The sequence below is a fragment of the Furipterus horrens genome, unplaced genomic scaffold (assembly GCF_987537825.1).
Source record: "Furipterus horrens unplaced genomic scaffold, mFurHor1.1.pri manual_scaffold_9, whole genome shotgun sequence".
NCBI lineage: Eukaryota > Metazoa > Chordata > Mammalia > Chiroptera > Furipteridae > Furipterus > Furipterus horrens.
This window is the reverse complement of record NW_028327179.1, coordinates 86,496,891-86,522,489: the sequence shown is the minus strand read 5'-3', so window position 1 is coordinate 86,522,489 and position 25,599 is coordinate 86,496,891. Positions and strand designations below refer to the sequence as shown.

General features: G+C 44.1%; 2 protein-coding genes across 2 annotated transcripts in view; one reads left to right on the top strand and one right to left on the bottom strand.

The window, feature by feature from the left end:
* Positions 1 to 4,916, top strand: part of COPG2 (coat protein complex I subunit gamma 2) — a 646,146-nt gene extending 641,230 nt beyond the window's left edge. The window contains exons 21-24 of the mRNA XM_090287525.1: positions 2,834 to 2,931; positions 3,641 to 3,779; positions 4,061 to 4,159; positions 4,635 to 4,916. Of these exons, the coding sequence (XP_090143651.1) occupies positions 2,834 to 2,931; positions 3,641 to 3,779; positions 4,061 to 4,159; positions 4,635 to 4,765 (467 nt within the window). The 3' untranslated portion in view covers positions 4,766 to 4,916. The remainder of the gene's footprint in view (positions 1 to 2,833; positions 2,932 to 3,640; positions 3,780 to 4,060; positions 4,160 to 4,634) is intronic.
* Positions 4,154 to 18,743, bottom strand: MEST (mesoderm specific transcript). Its single transcript, XM_090287524.1, has 12 exons — positions 18,530 to 18,743; positions 15,211 to 15,365; positions 12,756 to 12,835; positions 12,275 to 12,352; positions 12,019 to 12,155; positions 11,788 to 11,846; positions 10,693 to 10,733; positions 10,056 to 10,126; positions 9,701 to 9,802; positions 8,324 to 8,400; positions 7,398 to 7,461; positions 4,154 to 6,501 (listed from the first exon to the last, which is right to left on the bottom strand). Exons 1-12 carry the CDS (start codon positions 18,553 to 18,555, stop codon positions 6,384 to 6,386), a joined length of 1,008 nt encoding a protein of 335 aa, XP_090143650.1. The 5' UTR covers positions 18,556 to 18,743; the 3' UTR covers positions 4,154 to 6,383.
* Between the last annotated feature and the right edge of the window lie 6,856 nt (positions 18,744 to 25,599).

The window sequence follows — 25,599 nt, the reverse complement described above, 5'->3', positions numbered from 1 at the left end:
CAGTCTCTCTTCTGGCTTCCTGCCCGTGCCTTTTAGCCCACGAATGCTCTTATCCTTCCAGTTGATGTCCGTCATTCCTTAGTGACGACCCCTTTTCGTCCGAGGGCAACTTTAATGGTGCTTTTCTCTACCTCTCCTTTACTGCTCAGCTCGCTCCCATCTTCCTTGCTTGCCTACACACGAGGCTGCGTGCACTTCCTCTCAGTTTAGCGCAGACGTGCGTGGGTTGCGGCAGTTAGCCAGGTTCACATCCCTCCCTTTTACCCCCTTTCTCATTTTTACCCCGCTGACCACATCCTGTTCTTTAAATATTATTCCAGCAAAGTTTTCTGGAACCTCCTCATAACCACTTTTTTTTATTTAATCATAGAGTCTCCCGTCCAGGGGTTGAGACCCAGCAGCCATTTGCCACTCCGCAGGTTCTGCACGCCGGCCTCATTCCCATATCGCTCTCCTCACTTAGCTTCCAGCATCCATCTCTTCCCTGGTTCTGTGCTGTTGTCGTACATGTCTCCCCTGTAGTCATCATTCAGGCAGTCTCACAAGACAAGCCTCATCTCTGAAGACAGTTTTAAGGCAGGTCTGCAGGCCCCTCTTCTCTTACTCCCTGCCGTCATTTGCCTGCCCTTGTGCATGGAGCTCTCATCGTTACCTTATGGCAGGGGATTCGGTTTGTTCTCTTGCCACGGAAAGGCCCCCTCTCAACCTGTCCCCTCCCCACCCAGTGTCAGTCATCCTTTCTAGCAACACTGATAAAGCGCCACACTGGTTTTTACTGGAGTTCACCTTAGAGTCCCTGTAACCTCTCATTGTAGCAACTACACTGTTTCCTTAAAAACTTGTCACTAAAGTTTCGGGAACATAATCTCTACTAATACCATTCCTATTTGCTTCCTTATTCAGGGTCTCTGCATCACTTACTTAGACATAAGCATCTTTTGTCCTTGCACAAAAAATTCAATCAGTTTGCCTAGGCTGAGATCTGCCATTGTTCCTGCCTGTCTCCTGTCCCTCTCCCTTAATTGCCGGTATCCTCCCTGAACCAAACAGGGGTTCCTATTATCTTCTATTACTAATGTTTGTCCTGCCTCTCCATTCTTACTTGATCGTGACCTTTGTCCCTACCATAATCCCATGTCTCTCCTTTCATTGTTTTAAATACCTCAATTGACCCATTCCAGGTCTGTGTTGACTTTCACTTTTTTCTTTTCTTTGTCCCTCTTCTTCCCGCAGAAAACCCTAGCTTAATTTAACCCTGAACATTCTTCCATCAACCCCTATTGTATTATAATCTATTCTGTAATCTTGAAAGGTGTACGCTTTCTGTATGGGTCAACCCACTATCATCATGTTTTCTACATGCTCCATTAAATTCGTTTGTCCTCTGAACTCAAACTTATTCTTCATAGGACTCCCACCAATGACCCTAATTATTTCTAACATTTCAGTCTCTTGACTGCCTCAGCTCACCAGAGCCTGTTGGGAAATACGTATTCTCCTTCATTTGAAATACAAGATACTTCAGATCTGTCCCTAAACAAATTCTCTCATCAGCACCTGTCCATTGGCCTATGTCTTACTGTCCCCACTCTGCGTGGCCTTCCTGGCCGCTTTCCTTTAGCTCCTGCACCTTCCTCCGCCCACCCAAGCTCTTTCACATCTTTGGGGAGCCAGTTAAACTGTTACATCATTTCAGATGTTTTATGATGTTCCCAGGCTATTAACCCTGCACTCCCACTCAGCCAGCTATTAAAAGTTACGTTAAAGAGCCCATGGCATTGAGTTGTGATATCATGGGTATATAATTAGACCTTTCTCACACACACGTACTCTTTATTTAACTCCTAGACTATCAGCTAGTAGAGAAAAGGTCATGCCTCAGTCGTCTTTTTAGCTAAGAGTCTGGCACATTTGTTTACACCTTTACGTGTAATGTTAGCGTGTACTGACATTTACTACATGTTTGGAGGGAGGGAGTTTACAGTTAAAACTGAGCAGATGATAAGTCTCACTATCCATATGGTCATAAATGGTCTTTACATCTGAGTCTGTTCCTTCCTGTCCTTGCCTATGCCCCACAGAATTTCTGAATTGCCCACTTTCTAATACTGGTGTACCTTTAATAAGCCTTTCCCAGACCATGGGTTAGACCCTTTTCTTCACTCACAGTAAGTCCTCTCCTATCTCCATGAAGTTCACTTTCCAAAACTGTGCCCCTACCTCCATTCCTTATTCCTTCCAACCAGTCATCTCAAAACATATAATTGCCCACTTGCTTTTCCATTAAGACACTGACTTTTCCCACACTAGCACCTCCTTACTGCAGGCTGAAAGTTGACTTAGAGCAAATTCATTCTGGTGATCTGTGGACCTACCATTGGCCCACATCTATCTTTTGATATTTAGACTGTTGTGCTTAGTGTTAATTAACAATCTGTGTGCTTTTTTTACCATCCATATTTTTTGCTGTGTTAGCTCCTGAAGTAGTGGTTCTTACATTTTTCCACATTTAGCCCCCTTTGACAGGCATGGCAAAAAGCTCCCCAAAGTACCTCCCCTGCTGCTTTCTTTACAGCAATACAAAAAGTGTCGCCTTTTCTGCACTGTTTTAGCCCACAGTGGGGAATGAATTTTAAAACCATACCTTGTGAGACTGCCTTTTTACCAGCTTACAGGCTGCTTTTGAGAACTACTGCCCTAGCAGACAGAGTATCCTCTGTCCCGTTTGGTAACACAGAACACAGTGCCAAGTACAGATGGTGCTTAAGTCACTGATGGGGACTTGCTGCTTGCACTGCCCACTGACCAGGCTTGTATGCTCTTCCTCCTCCAGTTGCAGGCACCTTTAGCTGCACCATGAAGTTCACTGTCCGGGACTGTGACCCTGACACTGGGGTTCCAGCTGAGGATGGGTATGAAGATGAGTATGTGGTGAGTGTCCCCTGCGCCGACACTGCGGCACCCTGGCCCCACTGACTTCTGCCTGAAGAGAACCTTTTTCTAGGAACATCTGGGGGGTTTAGTCTCCTCAGATCACCGCTGAGGAGCCATGACTAATCTCTGGAGTGGCAGTGTGTCGTGTCTAAGAGGGTTAAGATTTACGACTTCCCAATTAAAACAAAACTCAGCCTTTCTTATGTCTTCATAATAGGTGCAATGACAAGATGAAAATAAGTACATGATTTTCATTGATATCCACAAGTTTTATTTAAAATATGGGGCCGGGGGTGTTTTGTTCAGCAGCTTTGAGTTTGCTTACAGTGTAGCTAAATCATGGACTCAAAATCTTTCATAGAATGCAGGGGAAAGTTTAAGAAATATCCACCTGTGAGTGAATGCTAAGTTCAGAAGGCCCTTTATGGCCTGAACTTCATGGTTAGGTGTCGCAGCATGACTGCTTTGTACCCCAGGGTTGTAGACGTTGATATGAATATGGCTCTTTCCTATTTTCTTGCTTTCCTTTGCTAAGACCTTCATCGGTAGGGTTCTCTAGACTATAGAACTTAACACTAGTTTGGTAATAGAGTTCTTCCTAGACTGCAAAAGATGTAATATAGAATGATAAAGCCATATTAATCATCCCTTCCATCTTTGTTCGGTACTAAACTTTCATTTATTGACCTCTGCTTGTATCCACTAGCTGGAAGACCTTGAAGTGACTCTGTCTGACCACATTCAGAAGGTTCTGAAGCCTAACTTTGCTGCGGCCTGGGAAGAGGTGGGAGATACTTTTGAGAAAGAGGAGACCTTTGCCCTCAGTTCTACCAAAACTCTTGAAGGTGAGAACAATTTTACTATCAATGTATTGCCTAACAGCAATATTAGACCTGATGAGAATATTTATTATTCCAGAAGAACATTTCTTTTAAACACTGCATGAACTAATTCACTTAAAAGGCCTGGACCCTGTCATCATTGAATTAAGTCAACCAGTTTCTAGTCCAGTGGCCTCCATCCACACACTACCCCTTGTGCCCCCAACCCCCAGTATGTACTGGTGTAGAGGCAGACCCCTATGCTAACCTCTTCTGATCCGGTTGCATCAATCTTGTCAACACAGAAGCTGTCAACAACATCATCACATTTCTGGGCATGCAGCCATGTGAGAGGTCAGACAAAGTACCCGAGAACAAGAATTCCCATTCCCTCTATCTGGCAGGTAAGAAACTCCCATTGGATTTCCCCTTTATTTTGCTGCAGAATCAGATAGAAAGGGTATGCATGGGCTGTCATGCCCTGCTACTGTCCCACTATATAAGTTACAATTTGAAGCCCTGTCAAAAGGAATAATTTGTTTCAGCTATTTAATATGCATGCTATCCTTACATCATTCTTTCAAGGTGTATTTTTGGCTTAAAACATTTACTTAAATCTATCCCACAGATACCAGTGCCACCACCTCCCCCAATTTGAGTCCTCCAAGTCAATATTTGTGAATACCTTCTATGTACCTGGTATTATCATGGAAATATAAGGTTATTTCAAATTTATATGTAGGATTCAATTCCCACCATAAACACAAATCTCTGGAAAGGCTAAACTAATAGAAAGGAAGTGCAGGTAGAACATGATCAATTTCATTAGTCAGCTCGTTTTGAGTTCTTACTATGGTTTTTCTCACTTTTTTCTCTCAGGTGTATACAGAGGTGGCTATGATTTATTGGTGAGGTCCAGGCTGGCCTTAGCAGATGGAGTGACCATGCAGGTGACTGTCAGAAGCACAGAGGAAACACCTGTAGATGTTATCTTGGCTTCTGTTGGATAAGTTTTGACTGGGCAAGATGAAGTTGTTGTACTTCACTGTCAGTGGGCTTTCAGGCTAGTGGCATGAATTTCCCAGAATCATACTTTTAAAGATAATGATTTTGGAGAAGCAAATTAAATGTGTGGCCCTGAGCCAGCAGATCAAGCCAATATCTGTCCTCGTGCATGTCTTTGTTTTGTTGTTTTTCCTTTTTATCACACTGGTCAACTCTGGTATGATAGTACAGCTTTGGGTGAACTTGAAAAGCAAATACTACCCTATGTCCCAGCTGCTTAATTTCATTACACTCTTTAATTTAATGTGTCTGAAAGCTCCTGGCAGTGTTGGAAAGCTTCTATCCCAGAGGGGTGGGGGGGGAGGGGAAGGCAGAGTCCACTTTTGTCAAAATTCATTTTTATTAATAGAAAATAAACACTTATTCCACTTTGTTGTTATACTTGAAGTTGCTAATTTAAAAAAGAAGAAGTTGCTAAATTTAAAAAAGAAGAATTTAATATAATCACTTAATAATCCTATTTTAACTAAAACAATGAAACTGTGGCTTAAAAAGAAAGTATTCAGCACCATTTGCTCATAGGCCTTTCAGAATTTGCTCTTAAAAGTTTCTGTAACTTTCCTGTCTGTAAAGTACAGGAATTGCAGAGCTACATGAGGAAGCCTCTCTAGGATAGCCAGTGAGAAGTTAGGCAGTCATTATAAACGAAATCACTGTACACTCAGCATGATAACTTGGACTGTACAACGCTGCCCTCCCCTCCACGTTAGCTCAGGAGGGACATGCTTCGAAGCACTGAGGTATGAAGAGTCAGACTGTTATTTGCTGTTCGAATTGGTCTTTCCAGCTAATAACAGTAAACAGTAAATCTCTGGCATAAATGCTATTGGTCTTTAATGTCCAGTGATTTTTTTTTTTTTTTTGAAATTTTGTAAATAGTTTGGATTGAGTTCAGTTTATTCAGAAGTTAACTATATTTAATAAGCTTCACTACTCTGTCAGAGTAAGTGTCTGCTGGGTTAGTACCTTCCTAAAATATACATAATACGTGTAAATAAATCATAATCTAACGTACACTTAGAATACTGCATTATTTAAACCAAAATCTATTTAAACACAATGTCTATAATTAGATGCAGCTGATGAAACTAATTCAAAGTTAGAACGATGGAGACTCACTCTCCCTTGAAGCTGTGCCCTTAAAGCCACTCAAGGAGAGGTAAGCAGGTGCTGTCTCCTCATTCTTTACTATAAGATTCAAAACTAGCACTTCTAAATATTTCAGAAAAGTCCACAGAAATGTTCAAAGACTTTTGTGCAAGAGTGTCTGTCTTTCTGCAACCGTGAGTAGTATCAGTGGGCTTTCCTAACAACACAAAGGCAAAGGCAAGTCCATACACTTGATCGGATGTCAAAGGAAAGGGAGGCGGACTATTAGGTTACCCTTAGTCGGAGCTTCTACTGGCTTTTTACTATGTGCTGTTCACCAATGTGAGTCAGGTGGACCTTTGTGAGAGAAGAGTGTTTGGTGGCCAGGACCTCTGTGGGGCATTTCTTTCTAAATGGAATACACAACAGATAAGGGAGTGGGGGAGGTAATACAGGGAAGCTACTCTTTCCAGCTCAGAAGGAGTTGATGAAGCCCATATATGCATTCAAGAAGCCCATGGGATCCTCTAGCTGTGGGTAGTGGCTAATGTGGTCATCCAGAATCGACACTGTGGACCGCGGCAGCGTTTTCCTAGTGGAAGAGAACAGCATGGAGGTGAACTTGAGGCTGGAGGGAGAGGGAGGGAGGTAAGCCAGTGGGCAGCCCCAGTAAGTGCCCCCGTGGATATACCACACTGGAGGGAACCAGCAAAGAGCTTATTCAGCTTCTATTTTGGAATTGTCTTGGGCAGATAAGCTCGCCAACTCCATTGATGAGACATATACACACTAGATTTTAAATGTTCATAATTCAACAACTTGAAAATGTAACACTTTTGTAACACATGTCAAAGCAAGATGACTTCGAGCTCCTTAGAGAAGCAGGAGGCATCAAATAAATGGACCGCTGTCCAAGTAAAGATAACAAAAGACCTTCCTTAACCCTGGGAGGAGATGAGAGAGGGTATTTTGTTGGAAATTAAATGCAAGCTATTTACTACTGGGTTGTTTCTACTAGGCCATATGAAGGTATGGAACATTGTTATGTGACAAAGTCAAGATTTCATTTTCCAACCTTCTGAGTAAGCACCTAGAGAAAATAGCCAACGAGGAGGCCCTTTTCCACAGTGAGCACCTCTCAATGGCTCCCTGCTGTTGCTCAGCTGAGGCTGATGAGTTGGCTTTACAATCAACTCAAGCAAACATTTCTTAAAAACTTTACGCACTTCCGTTCCTTAGTTCACATGATAGTGTTTTCTTACCTGTACACCTAAGAATATGTAGTAACCATGACAGTGGAAACAGGCTGTATAAGTCATGAGAATGTGTTACAATTTCCTGATCTTTACATTTATGTGAAAATAAGATTCCCCAGCCCCTCCTTTACTGTGTTTCCTGGATGAGCAGCCGTGAGGTCAGAGACAGCAGCTAGAGAAGTGAGTGTCGGGATGAGGAACTAACAAAGCAGAGCCGCGGAGGGAGACTCACCTGTACAGCTCCAAAAACTCTGGGTAGGGATTCACTGGATCCAGAGGCCCGTAGATAAAATGAACTAGGAAAGGGAAAAGGAAGGAATTACTCACAGCTCTTACCTATTCTACCCCCATGCTAAAATCACCCCTCCAAAAAAATGTTTTCTTTAAAGAAACTGGTTCATGTTAGAAAATCTAGCTGCTTTCAGTAAGTAGCTTATAAGAAACTTCTGAGAAGAAGCTGAAAACTGCGTCCATGTGGGCCATTTTCTCCTATAGGCTGCCAGCCGTTCAGCCCCCTGAAGCATCCTCTTTCACCAAATCCAGGTACTGGCCTTCTTGAAGTCCCTCTCTTCCATAATAATTGGCCCTTGACATTTGACATCACTGTTTTTTGAACACTAGCTACAATATTATGTGTGAGACACAGCACCAATTTTTTTTCTTTTTAAATCTGTAAGAATGAAGAGATGAATGAGCAGAAACCACCTCTAGCCTCTTGATTAATAACCTAAACATCCTTCTGTCCTGGAATTCAGCATCTGATTTGGCCCCCACCGGCAATGCCCAGCACAGAAATGATTCTAACCCCCACCACCGGCAACGACACCGACTCCCTTAGCAATAATACTGCGGTATTTTAGATCCTTCACTCGGCAGCACGCCACTGGCGTTCCAGAGTGGGGAGAGGTTTGCCAGGTCACACAAAGGGTAACCAGTTAAATTTGAATTTCAGATAAGGAATTTTTTTTTTTAGTATCAGTATGTCCCAACTATTGCACAGCCCATAGTTGCCCCACCACCACCAAGGTATTTATTCTTTATCTGAAATTCAAATTTAGCTTGGTGTCTTTATTATATTTTTATTTGCTAAATCTGGCAATTATTTTAACCCCAGAGTCCCTCAGTTTTCCTATCAAAATGTGATACAGAAATACTCACTTGGAATAGTTACAGAAGCAAGCGCCCCCACCCAGCGTCTTCTAAACTTCTTCCTCTGATTGATGTACTGTAAGAGACTGTGGCACAGGTGAGTCAGCAGGAGCACAGTGAGAAACTTCCATTCTTAGAGGGAGGGAAAGGCCTGACATGGGCCACAAGGAACACAATATGTTTTCTTAATCCAGAAGCGACTGGCACTCCTGGGATTAGCCGCTGAATCGACCCATTTCTAAAGATACAGCAGTGATCGTGCCTACCGTCAATGCAAGAATGTTTCCGTGAGTTTGTGAAGCAGGAACTGAGATCTAGGAAGGCTGCAAGTTAGTTAGCGTTACATGTAACTAAAAGCCCAGGTTTGGATTGTGCATCCACCACTATTTAGTCTGTAATTCAAAGATCTAAACATATCTTTTGGCCATTTTCCTCCTTTTTAAAATAAGAGGACTGAACTACATGATCTCTAAATTGAGATCCACTTCTAAAATTCTAAGTGTAGAAGTTAATAAGCACAAAGCTTCAGTCTCTGCATTTTATCTGACCACAGATAAAATGAAGACTTTCCCCTCCCACGTGATAAGACATCAGAGCCACATCTTAGAACTCAAACTCATGTATTCTAATGATTCTGTCTAGAAACTCCAAGAGTTACAAACCTTAACTGTCACCTCTTAGAAGTGGTGTTTACGTTTTGGAAAGGAAAGTATATGGGAAGTTTAAAAGAGGGCTTTGTTTTGCAATTTTTTACTTTAAAATGAATCTCTGAGATCCCATGGAGGTTGGGGTGGGAGGGAGCAATGGCCCTCTCTTCCTCACAAAGCCATCAGTTAAAGCAATGGATGCTGCAGTGACCCATCTGGCAAAAGGACAGGGCCTTATCTCAAGTAGTTATGGATATCACCATCTCTAGGTCCCTCTGCAGAAGCAGCATTTGAACCAAGGCATCAGAATTCTTTGTACAAGACAGAGAAATCTCTCTCTCAGCCCCTGTTGCTACAGGAAAGATATGAAAAAGGAAGAGACTTGTACTTTGAGAAAGGTGCTAAATGCCTTTCACAATGATGATTAGACATGCTGAAGCATTTAATATTAACAAAAAGTCCAAAGAAGGATTTGCCAAAGCCAGTCAGCTAATTACAAGTGAAATACCATGCGAATTTGCAGCTGTTGACCCAAACTTTTTGTGCCACATGGCTCAGGGCTCACTCTATTGTCAGTTTCTTCTTAGAACATGCCTTTTTTTGGTGTACCTCACTAAGTCATAACCAACCTTGCTGTGAGACCGTAGAGCCAGCCAGGAACAGAATAAGCCATCCCACCTCTTTCCCCACATTCCAAAAGCAGCCTCTCCGGAAACCAGTGCAAAGGGTTCTTTCTTACCTGTCGATAACTAAGTTCCCGTCGTTGTTGCGTATCCCTGCCCACATGTCCCACAGCTCACTCTCAGAGGGTCGGGTGTAAGGCCCAAACACGGGGGTGAGACTGAAAGAGTACAGAGAAGCAGAGAGAGATGTGTGAGAAGAATTCAGAGGGTCAAATAGGACTGGAACCTCAGCGGTCACATAGCCTGACCCTTAACGGATTCACAAATTTCTTCTACTCCTCCCCTGACAAGTGGCCAACACCTTTGCTTTAGAATATCAAACTCTAGGATTTGGCCCAGAATTCTACAGGCAGCAGCTTTTCACTACACGGTTCCCAGGCTGCAGCAAATCAGTCTTTGACAATGACTTACCCTCGAGAGAAGACAAAGAAGTTCATCAGTCGTGTGAGGATGGGTGAAAGCACGCCTCCATCTTTGAGAAGCTATAGGTAAATAAGCAAAAATAAAAATCAAGATTCCAGAGAGTGAAGGCAACTAACCAGCAGAAAAGATCTGATACTAAAAACTAAGAAAAAGACTTAAAGCCAATGACCAAACCTGTCAGTAGGAGATTTGGTTAAAGTTTTCTGTTTTGCTTACCCACGTTCTTCTCTCATGGAAAGCAAACCTATTTCTAATTCCCTTTAAGATTCCATTTCTACACTTCAAAATATCCCTGAGATTTTTAACTGCTAGATTCAGCTTGAGACTAGGACCCCAATTCATCCAAACGTCATGCTGATGACACAAACCTTTATGTGGCTGCCTTTCTCCGACTGTTTGTTGGTCTCTGATTCTCAGAAGGTATTGGGCAGTATGTCAGGGCCACTGCCACTGCTTTATTTGCATAAAAAGGAAAAAGCTTAACTCCATTGATATAAATTGATGAGGATTTTAACTACAGCCTTTTACAGCAGAAATGGCCCTTTTAAAGGTCCCAATGTAAGGTCCCAGTGTTATGTCAGTATGAATCCTAAGAACTAATGATCTAGTCAGTGGAGTAGCCAACCTTTTGGAGAAGGAGAGGACGATGAGTCTCAGGAAATATACCTGTAGGAAAAGAAGGAACTAATGTTAGTCCTTTTCAAACTTCAAGGAAGACGTGGGCCCGTCACTGGAGACTGTCCACCCTACTCACAGTCACCTTCAGGGCTTTTACTGCGAAAAACAAATTCCAAATAAAAACGTAGTATTGTTATCTAATTCCTCTCCATGGAATTCTGGGCTTAACAGGCCAAATTATACCCCACGAGGATTACTTTCCAGATTGTAAGGGTAGAGAAACAGGAAAAACAATGGCCCTGGTCACCCACGCTGCTGATGAGCAGCTCGGACTCCCGTCGTGTTCCCTCCCGTTCCTCAGAACATGGCGTCGCTAAAGATTTGGGCAGCAAAAGAAACCACGGGTTTTTCAGAAGGTGTAGGTACAAAAACAAAAAGCCCAGGTTTTTCCTTTTCCATTTTTCTACAGAGTTAATGGGAGAAAGCCAGAAGCATTGCTTATAAAGTGACACAGATGTCTCCCCATCTGCGCGGATGTATTTGGGGGACCTTTGGAGAGGCATGGATTTACGAGCCAAGCTCAATGGCATGCTAAGAGAAAGCAACATCTCCAAAAGGTCCTGTAATCGAGTGTTCACTGACTTCTAACTGAAACTTGGCACTGCCGTCAATTAAGAACTTACAAACGCACAGTAGTGCTAGACGGGCCTGTGGCTGCACCTCCTCTCTCCATAACCCACTTCAGTTGTTACGGATATTGTGGGATGGTGACGCTCCTCACTGCTACTGCTAAGAGTTGATCTTGCTCTGATGCATTAGAAAAGCACAGTATTACTGTACTTCTAACACACGTTTTTATTAATTGGATGTCGATATAATCAGTTTACTTTGTAATCCTATTCCTTTTTTTAAAATACTTAAAAACGTTACTTTAAGAAAGGGTCAATATTGCATCAGACCACCAAAGCGATTCATGGCACCAAAAAGATAAGGATCCCCTGGTTAAACTGTCCGCTTGCAATACCATCAGGTTACCATTTTAGATGTCACTGATAGCTAAACGTGGCCCACGTCACCTTCTACCCACTGCCAAGGCAATTACCTCCATTTGACAGACAGAGACTCTTTATGGTAAGCCGACCAGATCGATTCTGCTTGAACCTAGAAAGAGAAGGCAAATGCATCTGACTGAGTGGACATGCACCCATGCGGCGGCTGAAGACAAACTTCCAAGAGGCAAAAGGGCTACAAAGGACCCAGGAACAATTTACTCTCCCAGCGTCTTAAATGAGTAAAACCTGTGACTGGTACAGAGGTCTACGGCTTCACTGACCTATAGAGAAGCTCCTGAGCAACGATGTCTCCGTAATCATGAGACAAAAGGTTGACTCTGCGGTTCTGAAGCCCCAGATGCCGCAAAAGCGCCTCCACAATGCTCGCCTGCTCGAAGATGGAGTAGTGATGGGGTCTCTGAGGAAAAGAAAGCCCCGATACCCAGGATGAAGTTACGAATGCAGATCCGTCTGCCCCCCCCCTCCATCTTGTCTGCCCCTGTCCCTCAACACTGGCCCCGCCCAGATATGGCTTACCGGTTTGTCACTGAAGCCAAAGCCTAAGAAATCGAGGGCAATCACTCGATGAAACCTCAGCGTCAGACCTTCCCAAATCTACAAGAAAGAAAGAGATGATTTGGACTTTTTGACCCTGCCCCTCCCCTCCAGTCTACAGCAGCATACAGGTTTCATCCTTCCTCAGCTTAATAATCAGAGTTCAAAAAAGGGAAAATCCTCATGAAATCATCACAGGCCCGCAGATGATCCTCTTGCAAAATGCTGTATTCCTGCTAATTAATTTGTACTGAGGGAGAAACTCCAGCATTTTTAACTTGGCAACGATCCTTCTCAGACTGCCAGTTTTTTACTCCCTTACAATCAATGAATAACAGTTCTACATTTAATTCTATTTTATTAAGCAATTGAAATATACAAGAACCTTTCAGGGCTAACAACAAAATCCTTGATTTGGGGTTTTTAAAGACACAGTAGGACCTAGCAAGTCTGATTTCATTACCTTGTACCAGTCATAGCTGGATGTTGGGAAGCCATGTAAAAGCACGACTATCTCTGGACTTCCGACCACACCCACGGAGTCTGGAAAGAAGGGGAGAGATCGGTTAGCCAAGTCCTATAAAAATAACCTTGATATTAAAATCTAAGTAATCTGGTGTAAAAGACAACAAATCCTGCCCAAGTTAATGAAATTAAAAAGTAGATTTCTTTTTTAAATGCAAGCTTATTGCTTTAGGTAAAAACAGGCATTTGATTTCTTTAAATCTGTATATTAAAAAATTATAAATAGCACACTTTATATGAAAATACTTAAAGGGAGTCTGCTTAATTTCACCGACGTTTTTTCCTCCCCTTTGGACTAATATTTATTGAGCAATTACTGTTTGCTTTGGTTGTTTTTTTTAAAGATTTTATTTATTTTTAGAGAGAAGGGAAGGGTGGAAGAAAGAGAAACATTAATTGGTTGCCTCTCTCGCATGCCCCCAACGCGGGACCTAGCCCGCAACCCAGGCACGTGCCCTGACCAGGAATCAAACCCACATCCCTTTGCTTTGCAGGATGGCTTTCAATCCACTGAGCCACACCAGCCAGGGCTCACCAAGGTTTCTTTAAGCATTTCTCCCATTACTGTGTATTATTAATATGCAAACTGCTTTTCACACTAAAACTTAAAACTTTACAGTTAAACATATATACGATCACTATATATATATATATATATATAAACTACAAAATCTTTATACCTTATCATTAATGGCCTCACAAAAATTCTCTATAAAATATAGCAGCTCTATCTCAACCTTGTGAGTACCTTTAGTTAATACTGTTTGTCCCACACTATAATTTCCCCCAGAGGAGATAAATATCAAAATCCAGTATCAAAAGCATCATGCTCAAATTATTGCAGCATGGTAACAACTATAAAAAGTTATTAATCAATATAGACATGAACATTTTTAATGGATAAATATCTTTTAAATTAGCCATTTAAATAGCAGAATCCTTTTTTAAGATTTTATTTATTTTTTAGAGAGATGGGGAGGGAGGGAGAAAGGGAGAGAAACATCTATGTACGATAACAACATTGATCGGTTGCCTCTCATACACGCTCCACCCAAGGACCAAACCTGCAACCCAGGCACGTGCCCTGACCAGGAATCAAACTCCTGACCGTTCCCTTTGCAGGACAATACCCAGCCAACTGAGCCACACTGGTCAGGGTTAAATAGTAGAATGCCTTGCTAATAATATTAAATTAAAACTGACACATTCAAGTACTGCTAATGGCATGAGAATTTGAAAATAAGGTTTGCAAAATAATTTAGTCAGAAGCAATTAAAATTTTTATGTATTTTTGCCTATACATTACATTCTTAGAATCCATGCAAATCATTTTATTTACAAATAGTATAGTTTGAAAATTTAAGGATAAAATAAACATATATATGAAAATTTCCCTTCAACGTTAACTAAAACATTGAAGAATTGGAAGCAACTTAAATGACCAACATAAAGAAAATCATATACTTACTTAATTGAATATAGCAAATGAGAGGAGGTCAGGAGCAATAATGAAAAACGGTTTTATGACAAACATTTTTCGTTATTGCTCTTGACCCCCGCCCAAAAGAAATCTTTTCCAATTCATTTCTGAGGTCCTTTACCTATAAAAATGAGGTTAACGGCACCTATCTCTAAGTACTGTTATAGAGATTACATGAAATAATGAAGATTCAAAGTATAATTCAATGTCTAGCATATGGTAATTACTTGATAAGTAGCAGGCATAACAATTATCACTAGCAAATTAATTTATACAAAGGTATAAAAGAAATCACAGTTATGCATATAACCATCTTTATAAAAAACAATAAAGTGAAATCAAGAATTTGGGGGGTGGGGGACGAACCAATGGTAGCTTTATCTATGAATGTTTATATTACCCAACACTAGGGGTGCTCAAAAGAAAAAATTATTATTACATATCAGGCTACCAAAAAAAAAATTATACTAAAAAAGCCAGTTCTACAGAGATTGGAATCTCAATCCCACCACCTTCTCCCTCCCTCCCAGCAGTTTTCTGTTTTTTCTTTTCTTATTTTTAATCTTCACCCGAGGACATCCTTATTGATTTTAGAGAGAAGGGAAGGGAGACAGAAAAACATCAATTGATTGCTTCTCATACATGCCTCAACTGGGGATTCAAACCCTCAACACCTAGGCAGGTGCCCTGACAGAACTGAACCCGCAATCTGGTGTACAGGACGATGCTCCAACTACCTGAGGCACCAGGCGAGGGCCCAGCAGTTTTCTTGGTGTTTCCCCGCTATTAAGGGGGGGGGGGGCTTCAAGCACACTTTACAGAAAAGGGGCGTTTCCCCTCCTTCACTGAGGGACAACAGAATAAGCACCTCAGTGGGACCTGTGGAGCTCTATGCACACAGCCTTGTTCTTACCTTGGTAGAAGATGCGCAGTCCCTTATAGGTGAAAAACTTGCCAGATGACTTCCAGGAGTGAAGAGCTGGGGAGAGCTGGGGAGGCGGGATATGCAGATAGGCCGCAAGCAGGGGCACCACCAACAGCCCCACCTGTACCCACCACTCTCTCATCCTGTAGGGAAAGCAGAGACCAGGTAAGCAGTCAGGTGACGCCATGCACACGTCTGCCAGCCCCAAACTGGTGAGGCAGGGTGGGAGACTGCTGTACCATGCAGTGACTCCCTTGCCCTCATATGAATCATGGCGGAAAGTTTTCTAAGAAAAATGTAATCGCACCTCTGCCTACTGTGGCAATCACCATATGGGCCCACCATTCTAATTTTCAGGAGAAAAAAAATTATTTTAATATATAATCTTCCTCCCCTTCTCCCCACTTTAACCCCTCAGCCCCTCCCCTTGTGCTGTTCCTAAGACCTGGAGAGGTTTTCATGTAAAGTAAAAGGAAGATTACTAAAGTGCTGGGGTGCACCTTCTCTTTGGCTTTTATCAAGGCTTCCTGGGGGGGGGGGGGGGGGGAATTTCCTTCACCTGTATTCTAAAAGCTCTACCACCACTAGTAGAATGTTATATATCTTTTAACTAATATTTTAAAATATATACGTGTGTACGTGTGTGTATAGTAACATCACATGTCTTCAACAGAGATCTGCCCTTGATTTTTTCCTATTTGTCACCCCTCTGACCCAGTGAAGCCCCACCAGGTACTACTACCTGGATTTTTTCCTATTTGTCACCCCTCTGACCCAGTGAAGCCCCACCAGGTACTACTACCTGGATTTGTGTTGAGAAACAGCTCCAGGTAAAGAGTGGGTGAAAGCAAGAAGACAGATGCACTGTGTGCCCCCACATAAGCAGCTTTGTCGTGACCCTGAATATCCAGTCTCTTGAGAGGTCAGGGCAGCAGGTTACAGTTCTGCTTTTCTTAGCAGACTCTTAAGGAAGCTCCCATTTACTTAATTTGTTAGGCTCCCCCTCTCCTCCCCCCCCCCCAAATAAGGCAGAGGTCATACACCTCTGGGAATTGGTTTTATCATTGGAAGGAGAGCAGGGCTTGCACACCCAACCTTCCCATGCCCCCAGGACGTCAAAGGTCCAGGCTGATTTGTCCATAATGACAATGAGTGCTAAACATCAATTAGAAACAGTTTCCTCTGTTTCTATCTTATCACTCCTCATGGCCACCAGGAAGAGAACTATCAGTAGAATGTATATTCTCAAAATGGCCAAAGTTGAAATACTTCTAAATCTAAAATTAAAAAAAAAGCCCACCTATAAATAAGAGAAATTAATTGTCGAAACCCTGGTAGAAATTGCTTTGTGTCTGTACACACCCCTTCCATCATATTACCTGTAATCTGGCCACAATCCTTACCCATCACAAAATAATTTTTTTTAATGCTAAAACCAATAAGCCTGTGGTTGCACAGTGGTAAAATAACCACATCCCTTACAGAATATAAGCTCTCTTGCCTCTTTTTTTAGGTATCACTAGAGCAGTCTTTTTTTTTTCCCCCTCCAATGTACCTGTCCATAAGATAAACAATCCGTGATTTGGTTCTACCTTTCAAAGTAATATTAGAAATGATTCAAAAAATGTCGGGAATGGGATGATTATATCTCAATTTTCACCCTGCACTAGTACCAGGCCACATCCCAGTATCTCTTTGAAGGATGAGAGGACAAAAAGCATGAGGTTTAGCCTGTCCTTTTTCTCAGTGCTATCTGTACTGGACTCCAGCTCATACATTTTCAGGGGCGCATTTCATCAGCCTCATCCCAGCTTCTCTTCCTTCGGGTCTCAGCAGCTGGATATCTGCAATGACTCAGCAGAGAGCCAGGGAGGGGTTACCAGAGGAGCAGGCAGGACCACCCCCACCCCAGTGTGTCTGTGCTGGGTGGGGGGAGAGGGGAGGGGACGTACACCCTCTGTACCTGGACACCCCCCCTTTCACATCTTCCTTCCCTTTTACTATAACAAAGCCAAGAGGCTGTACCCCTCAGGAAGCAGTTTTCTGTCTTTTATCACCTTGGTAAAAATGCCCCTAATGACGTTTTAGGATTTTTTAGTAGGGACGCAACCTAGCAGTCAGTAATCAAAATGAATTAAACATTTTAACCAAAATCCCCATGATTTGAGGAGCCATGTGTCAAGAGAATATGGCAAACCGCAGTACAAACCTTCTGGAAACTAACGTTTCCCAGTCCTGATTTCTTCATCTAGTAAATGGGAAAAATACACTTAATACCACCAAACCTGGCCCCCTTAGGGCGCGTCTCGTGAGACTAGGAACTATTTTGTAAACCAATGCAAACAATTCGTGTGTAACACAATGATGGGTCACATCTCCGTGCTCGCTTTGCTTCTTGTTACTGAAATCTCAAAAATACTTACGCTCGGTGATAATAAGCTAATGCAAGTTCTAGTCACCCCTATGCAGTAACTCACGCCGCGGCCATACCAGGGGCTTCAAATCCTAAACTGCGCCACAGCAACATCGGAATCTTGACATTCTAAATTGCGCCAGGGTGATAGCCGGTGTGAAAATCCTAAATTGCGCAAAGGTAAAACCCAGGTCTAGACATCCTAAATTGCGCCACAGCAATACCCGGGTCTTGACATCGAATCGCACCACGGCAAAACGGGTCTTGACATTTTAAATCACGCCAAGGCGATACAGGGGTCTAAAATCCTCAATTGTGCCCGGGCGTTAAAATACCTGGTGTTAAAATCTTAAATCGCACCAAGATGAAACCCTGGTCTAGAGTTCCGAAATCGCGCCAGGGCGACGCTGGGGTCTAAAAATCCTAAACCGCGTCAGGGCGACGCCGGGGTCTAAAAATCCTAAACGGTTCCAGGGCGACGCCGGGATCTAAAAATCCTAAATCACGCTTGTGCAATGGGGGTGTCTAGAAATCGCAAATCACATCAGAACGATACTGGGGGGTCAAAACATCCTAGATCGCATCAGAGGCAAAAACCAGGGTCTAGAAATCCTTAGTCGCGCAAGGACAATGCTGGGATCTAAAAATCTTAATAGCATCATGGGGACGCACCGGGGTTCTAGAAATCCTAAATCAGTGGTATCCCCTCGTAAATAGGTAAAGCAGGAAGGCCCGCCGCCCAGCCCCACCGTGGGGTTTTCCCTCCACTGCGGGAGACACGGTCCGACAGCCCAAGCTCGGACAGGGAGAGTCCCCACCCTCTAGCCAGCACCCCAGTGCCGGACGGCGGCCGCGAGCCAGCCACACCCCCTCGCAGCGGCCACGCGCACCCACCTGCGGAGGCGATCTCGGCGCACCATGGCTGCGTCTTATCCCATGCCGCGCGGTGCACCAACCTGGAGCACAGGGACGCCGAGGCGCCCGCAGCCGCGCAAGGCCAACACAGCCCGCGAGGGCGGTGCCGGCCGCGGCAAGCAGCGAACAGCCACCCGAGCGTGCGCTGCGGCACTGCGCGAGGCGCGACTGCCGCAGAGGAGGCGCCGGGGAGTGCTGGTTGCCGCGGCAGCGCAGAGCCAGTGGGCACCGACTTTTAGAGACCACCCGCGCCCCGCCCCTGGCCCGCCCACAGCGCCGCAGTGGCCCTCCCACCGCAGTGGCCCTCCCTCCCTGCAGCCCCCACTGCTGCTGCTGCTGCCGCGATGATGTGTCCCTCTCCCAGAAGCTCCTCTAGGGGGCACCTTCGGGACGTTGACCCCTGCTAGTACCCCGCTGCTCCCTCACGGCCCCCTAACCCTGGTGCCCAGCTTCTGCAGCAGAAGCCCCTCTGGTGAGTTAACACCACAGGAAAAGATAACAGACCGAACCCTGAAATCCTAACCCTCCCCTTAGACCACCCAATGGGCCCCCAGCCCCAGAAGTGGCCACTAGACCTCAGGTGTGGCACCTGCTCACGTCCGGCGCCATGCCGAAGGCGTGGGTTCTGAACTATGCAAGTGCCCAGTTCGAAGCAGCGGCCCTGAGTGCCCAACACCTCCTAGATCCCTAACTGTGGGTAAGGGCACAAACGACAAGCTCGGGCATAAGGTACCACCGGGATAATCGCCTGATTAATGGGATGGCTGCTTCCGAGCAAAAAGGTCATAACTAGCGGAACGCCTGAACCTCTCTATCCACCACTGGGCACGTTTCCTTTGCAGCAGCGCGATGTGGGCCTCGTAGCAGAGCCCAGCCGCAGCCCTCCCGCGGCACCCGCTCCCAGCAAAGGACACGTCCCGCGCCAGAATGAATGATCATCACAGTTAGGAGACCAAAGTTCCTCTTTATGTAAGGTTGAATTCACAACGCAAGGACCCCAGTGGTACAGAAAAGTGGGAAGGATTTTTTTCTTCATCCATAATCCTTTAAAAGACATCTATTACGCCTTTGAAAATAAGTGTCGAGAATCACAGTGTCCGTGTTCATTTGTTGGCTGTAAATTGAAATTCTAAGGAACGCGCGCGCGCTGCAAGCGAGCCAGGCAGCCCGAGCAGTGCCGGCTCCCTCCAGCGGGGGCGCTGCAGGCCTCTCTTGTCTCGCGCTTGCCTGCCACTCAGCCCAGAGCGTAGGCAACTGCGAATGGCAAAGGCCAGTCCAGCGGGGCCCACCCAGTCCTAACAGTGCACCAGGGAGCCGAGGGGCACCAACCACACATTGGAGAAACCACCATCTATAAGCATATCATCAAAACGTGTGGCTCAACCCAGGGTACGCGTCTACTGGTGTCCAATTAAGAGGGTCATGAAACGAATGCTCTAAGAGGCGGGGATACAAATACGAACAAGAATGGCCCCCACCCCAGAGCAAGAGGCTGACCATCTGGAGGGGAAGAAGACCCACAAGAACCGACTCTGCTTAAATTTTACCTTTAATTTCCGGGCCACATTTTGGGACAGGTTGGCCCCCTCCCCCTAACATGTAAGGCCCTCAAAAGCTGAACCCAAGTATTATTCACCTTTTGTGTCCCCAGAGCCCGCCACAGTGCCCGCCACAAAGCTGGCCCCTGATAAATACTGCATGAATAAGTACAAGACTTTGAGGGCGCACAGGCGAGGAAGTAATTAAGGGGAGGGGGAAGGGAAAGGGTTGTCTTGAATGATGAATAGACATTTACCAGAGAGACAAAGCATTCGCGAAGCACAGGAGGCACAGGACGCCACAACCTTTGGGGAAAACTGCCAGTCCTTTGGGCTGGGGCACTGACCGGCAAGAAATTAGGCTAGAAAGAGTATTTCATCCTAAGGAGTTTGGAATTTGTCCTGAAGAAAATCAAAAGCCACAGATGGATTTAAACCCTTTATGGCCTTAATTGGTTACTTAACAAAATTTAAATTAGTCCCTTTACAAATGGAGGATTACTGATTTTAACTAACCACCACCTTTAAAGGACTGAATTACTTTGCAAAAATTTAAATTGGCCCTTTCAACAGAGTAAAGGCTTTCCAATTTTAACTAGGACAACAATAGTAACAACCTCTGCATTACATTTTTTCATATTTATTGTCAATGGAACCTATGAATCCTACAAACAATTCCGTAGTTTCATTCTCCCCACGCCAGAAGCACCCACATCTAGATGAAGGCAATTTCGTACTTAATGGACTGAGTGCTCACAAAAGATCTGATTCTGAAAGGGAGGGAACATGTCCACCCACACAGAACAAGTGGGCAGACAGGAGGAGAGACCTGGGGAGGAGGGGCGGGGAGGGGACCAAGAAAAGCTCTTAAAGGCAACAGGAATTCTAACACTCAGGAAAAATTCTCCTGGACAAAGTGGCTAGGAAAAACTTCCTTGGAAAAGGAGAGCTGGAGGTTGGGAAGGACTTTGAACCCAGCACTTAGGGGGAGAAGCAGTCCTGTTCAGAAGAACCACCAGCGCAGAAGCTAGAAGTCAGAAAAAGGCAGAGGATAGTATATAAAGATCAGCTTGACTAAAGCTGGGAATTTGCTTTGAAAAAGTCAAAGGAGAAAAAGCTAGCAATAAGGCCTCAGGAGCCAAAGAGTTAATGGATTTTGTAAAAGTGCCTGACTTACTTCCCAAGAGAAGCTTCCTCCAATGGTATAAAACCCTTGGAGTGCCTAAGAAAATATGCAACCCTACATAAATCCACAGTCGGTCTCTGACTTGTTCTCGGTGCTCCCTTTCAAATGTTGGCTACCAGTGCCACACCTGACCGACATCACATGCAACAGTATTCCCTCAACCAGTAGCTAGCTTATCATCCATTCCTGTTCTGTCCCAATTCTGAGACGGTCCCACAGATTAGTGCAAAAATTCGGATAGAGAGCTTGGCATTTATTAGCTCACTGAGGTACCACAGTGGTATGAAATCAGTGAGGCTGATTATTGAACCTTGGGTTCAACAGTCATATTTTTCTAACCCCTGTTTGAGACCCATAATATGATAAGCACAAGGATATTTCTGGAGACCACAGGATAGAACTGGGACTGCCACTTTCAAGAGCCATAATTACCAACTCAGATAAACTAAAGAAATTCAAGATGGGAAAAACTTGGTTGAACAGCATGTGTTAAAGAGACTTAGGATTTTAGCTGAGAGTGAGTCTATGTGATATGGTTCCAAAAAAGCCACTGTAGATTGTAGACTGTCATTAGAAAGGTACCCAGCATACACTAATCCTACTGTATTCTGCTAGTTAGACTTCACAGTAAACTTTTTTTATTCTGCTCTACAGAGCAGAATTAAGAGACACGTAAACAAACAGGAATTTGTTCAGAGGTGATCAATTAAAATGCATTGCAAATTATGTCAACGAAGGTGTAAAAGTCCTCATAGTTTAAGCTCCTAATATTGCATGCATCTTCAACCAATTTATCCCTAATCCTCACAATAACTTGGCTAGGTGAGTATTTCTTCCATATTTTCCAGAAAAAGATACAGCAGCTCAGAGCACTAAATGCTAGTATGTGAGGGGACTGGGAACTACGCGCAGATGTGTCTGGCTTCAAAGCTGGCGTTCTTTCCACTACTCCACACTGTCTCCCTGTTTAAAGTAACAGTACATGTTTAGCTGGAAGAAAAGAAGCCTTGTGGAGTAAGTGGAAGAAGGAAATGTTAGCAGTCCTCAAATATTTGTGGAAGCAACATTAGACATTTTATGCTGTATGGCTCCAATGAGTGCAAATTGTACAGAAACAGATGTCGATTCAACATAAAGAATTTTCCACGTCAGGGCTGTCTAGAGAGACTGGGTGGCTCAGCCATTTTGGAACATGACAAGTTTCCTGTCACTAAGGGCTGGGTAACCTGGTGGCAGGTAGGCAAGCTCTAGATGAGTACATGAATGGCCTTTAAGGTCTCTTCCCATCTGATAGAAACTAAGGCTCAGAGAAGTATTGGAACGTGGCCAGGGTGACCCCTCTACTGATGGGTCAAATCCACACTTAGGTCTTCCTTGATTGGCCCTCAGCCCAGAGCTCTCTTTACAACACGCTGTTTCATGCTGAGGGCAAGACAAATTGGCATTATTACTACAAGCACATCAATCTCCCTCTCAACCAAATTTAACCAATATATCCCCAAACTGGTGTCTTCCCTCCTCTTCCCATGTTCATTTTTTGGTTTAAAGTCTTTGGCTACAAAAAGTGCACAAGACGAGTGGTAGAGGAGAGAAGCAAAGGAGCTGAATAATCCATTAACCAGCTAAGAGGAACCTAAATGACAGCTATTTCTCTCGGTTACAGTATTGCTGGGCACCCCCTGCATTCCAGGGCACATCCCATAATCCCACGCCTGGTACTATTCCTCTGTGCCACGCCTATTGTGCATTTTATACACTCCTACAAAGAAATTGGAAATCATATCTTGTATTTTTACAGCTCTTTATTATTTCATATATATTATTTCATCTGAAGCTCATCGTGGTCCTCGAAGGAAAACAGTGACTTTCCTAGCTTCCTTTCTGGGGCACACAACTCTTTCTTTCTTTTTTTCTTTTTTTTTAACTACTTTCCAGATTATTCCTCGATCCTGAATGCGTCAACCCAGAAGCAGATGTCTCACTTTGCTGTATTGCTATCATCATCACCACTTCACACCCTCTCCACTGTCCTCTGCCCACGCCCCCAGGACCCTCACCCACACTACTAGGGCAGCACTTCCTCCTAGATCCCATTATTACCCCACTCGGGAGCAGCGCCCACACTTGCCGCCCCAACTCCCAATGAAAACCACCCACCCAGTGCCATGCGGCTGCTTCCCCACACTAGCCCAGGCCCTTGTGGCTGCGACCTTCCCCAATTGCAAAGGCTCAGCCTTCATGGAAGTTGAGTCCTCTTTCCCTGGAGAGGTGGTTGGTCAAGCTGACCAACGGAATGACTAAACGTTGTAGGGAAGTCAAGCCTTGGGAAGGGTTACGGGACTTTTAGGTTCTCCTCTGACCCTGAGGTTCTGGGGGACAATGACGGAGGACCTCACCCATGTGGCCCTCACACCTTATGCAGCCACCCACGAACACGGTGCAGTCCTGCATGCCCCAGCACATCCTCATCACCTCCTGGGCCATTAGCACTCCAGGCATAACCCCCAGCATAGGCGTGATCCATGCATGTTAGTTGCATGCCCCAACTGTGGCCATATCCATCCTTTGGGTGGACTGGGAGGCTAACTCCTTCCCAGCCTGGCTCATATCTGATTCAGGTAAGATCTGGACTACAAGACTCAGTGTTTTGGGGAACCTGTTGTGTGTGTGCTGACAAAAGTCAGAGGTCCCTGGCCTTACCCCAGTGCCCAGGAAAGATCCAGCCAAGCCCCCCAATACCGAGCTCTGGGCTAGAGCATCGCCACCTCAGCTCTCTGACCCATCAGCCCCAAATCCAACCCGTGAGGCCACCTTCTCCTGGCCAGGCATCAGCATCCCCTGTTGCAAAGGGCATGGAATGGCAGGCAGTGTCTTGGTAAAGAAGTTGGATGGCAAAGAACAAACATCTGCTCCCCTCCATTCCCACTACTTTTTGCCCTGTTCAGGCCTCATTATTTTTCACCTGGACTACTGTCTCCTAATTGGTTTCTACGCTCACACCTTTATAATCCATCATTTACACACCTGCCAAAGTGATTTTTCTAAAATGCAAATCGATCGCATCCCTTTCTTCTTGAAACTCTTTACTGACTCCCTATTGCCAATATTAAATTTAAGCTCTTTAGCTTGGCATGCAAAACATTTCAAAATCTGGTCCTTGCCTTCCCCTAGAATTTTCTTTCTCACCACCTGACCTTGCCCACCACCCAAAACTTCACAATCTGGCAAATGTCACTAATTGTAATTCCTCCCCAAATATCATGTGTTTTCCTTTCTCCCTGCCTTTCCACGTGTTCTTTTCCCCTCCCAAATATGTATGCTCTTCCCTGCTTTGGCTTACCTAAAAAATTCATTCCTCAAAACTCAGCGTAGGTGTCTTGCAAGTCTTTCCTGAAACCTCCCTACAGAAATAATCACTCCCTCTTCTGTGCTGTCTCTGTCCCTTGTACACAATGCAACAGTTTCACTTACCACACTGTACGGGGTTGACAGTTGTGTATCTGTCTCGTCTCCCCTACCATACTGCTGGACGCCTTGAGGACAAACAGTGTCTTTTTCATTTCTGAGTCCCTTGTGCCAACCCTACATTTTAATATAATGATGATAAGAATGAATAAAACACATTTATTGGTCACTCTGAGCTAGACTCTGTGTTAAACTCCTTATATGCATTATGTTATTTAATTCTGATAACTCTATAAAAGAAGAACTGTTATTATCCTGATTCTACCAATGAGAAAACTGAGGCATTGAAAGATGAAGGAGCTTGCCCAAGGATGCTGAGCTGGCAAATTGTGGAGCCATGATTTGAACCCAGATATGTCTGTCCATGTTTACCTAGTCATCACAAAGGTTTGTAGAATTAAAATAATATTTGAAAAATCACAGGTAATTTTTTAAAGTATTAATGCTTACAAGTTTGTTTATTTTTTTAAGGGAAAATACATAGCTATTCTACTCTAGTGGATGGAAATAGAATGTTCTAAGTTAAATTAATGGTATAGAAGGTCAAACAAAAACTATCCTGCTATTATTGTATAATATGTTCTTACTATATGAATGTTATGAATATTTTTGCTAAGAGACTTATATATTGAAAAGCAATAATAAGTAGGTATTTTTCAAAATCCCTCTGGATAAGTGGGGGAACAGGGATCTAAATTGAAAAAAATCACCATAGAATGTTCAGAAAGTTGCCAGAGATTGGGATACCAGGATATTGTGAAAGTTGTATGAGGTCTATATGAGCTGATATGTGTAAACTCTTAGAAAAGTGCCTGACACACAGCAAGCACTATATCAATGCTGTTGCTATTGTTAAGAAC

Bases quoted from the DNA above. Each gene is read 5' to 3' on its own strand.
- MEST (XM_090287524.1), bottom strand. From the start codon at position 18,555: ATGGTGCGCCGAGATCGCCTCCGCAG. The intron at 9,803-10,055 runs GTAAGTCATTGT...GTACTCTTTCAG, and splicing joins TTCTTTGTCTTCTCTCGAGG to TCTCACCCCCGTGTTTGGGC. The intron at 7,462-8,323 runs GTGAGTATTTCT...TCCCTTTCCTAG, and splicing joins TGCTTCTGTAACTATTCCAA to TTCATTTTATCTACGGGCCT.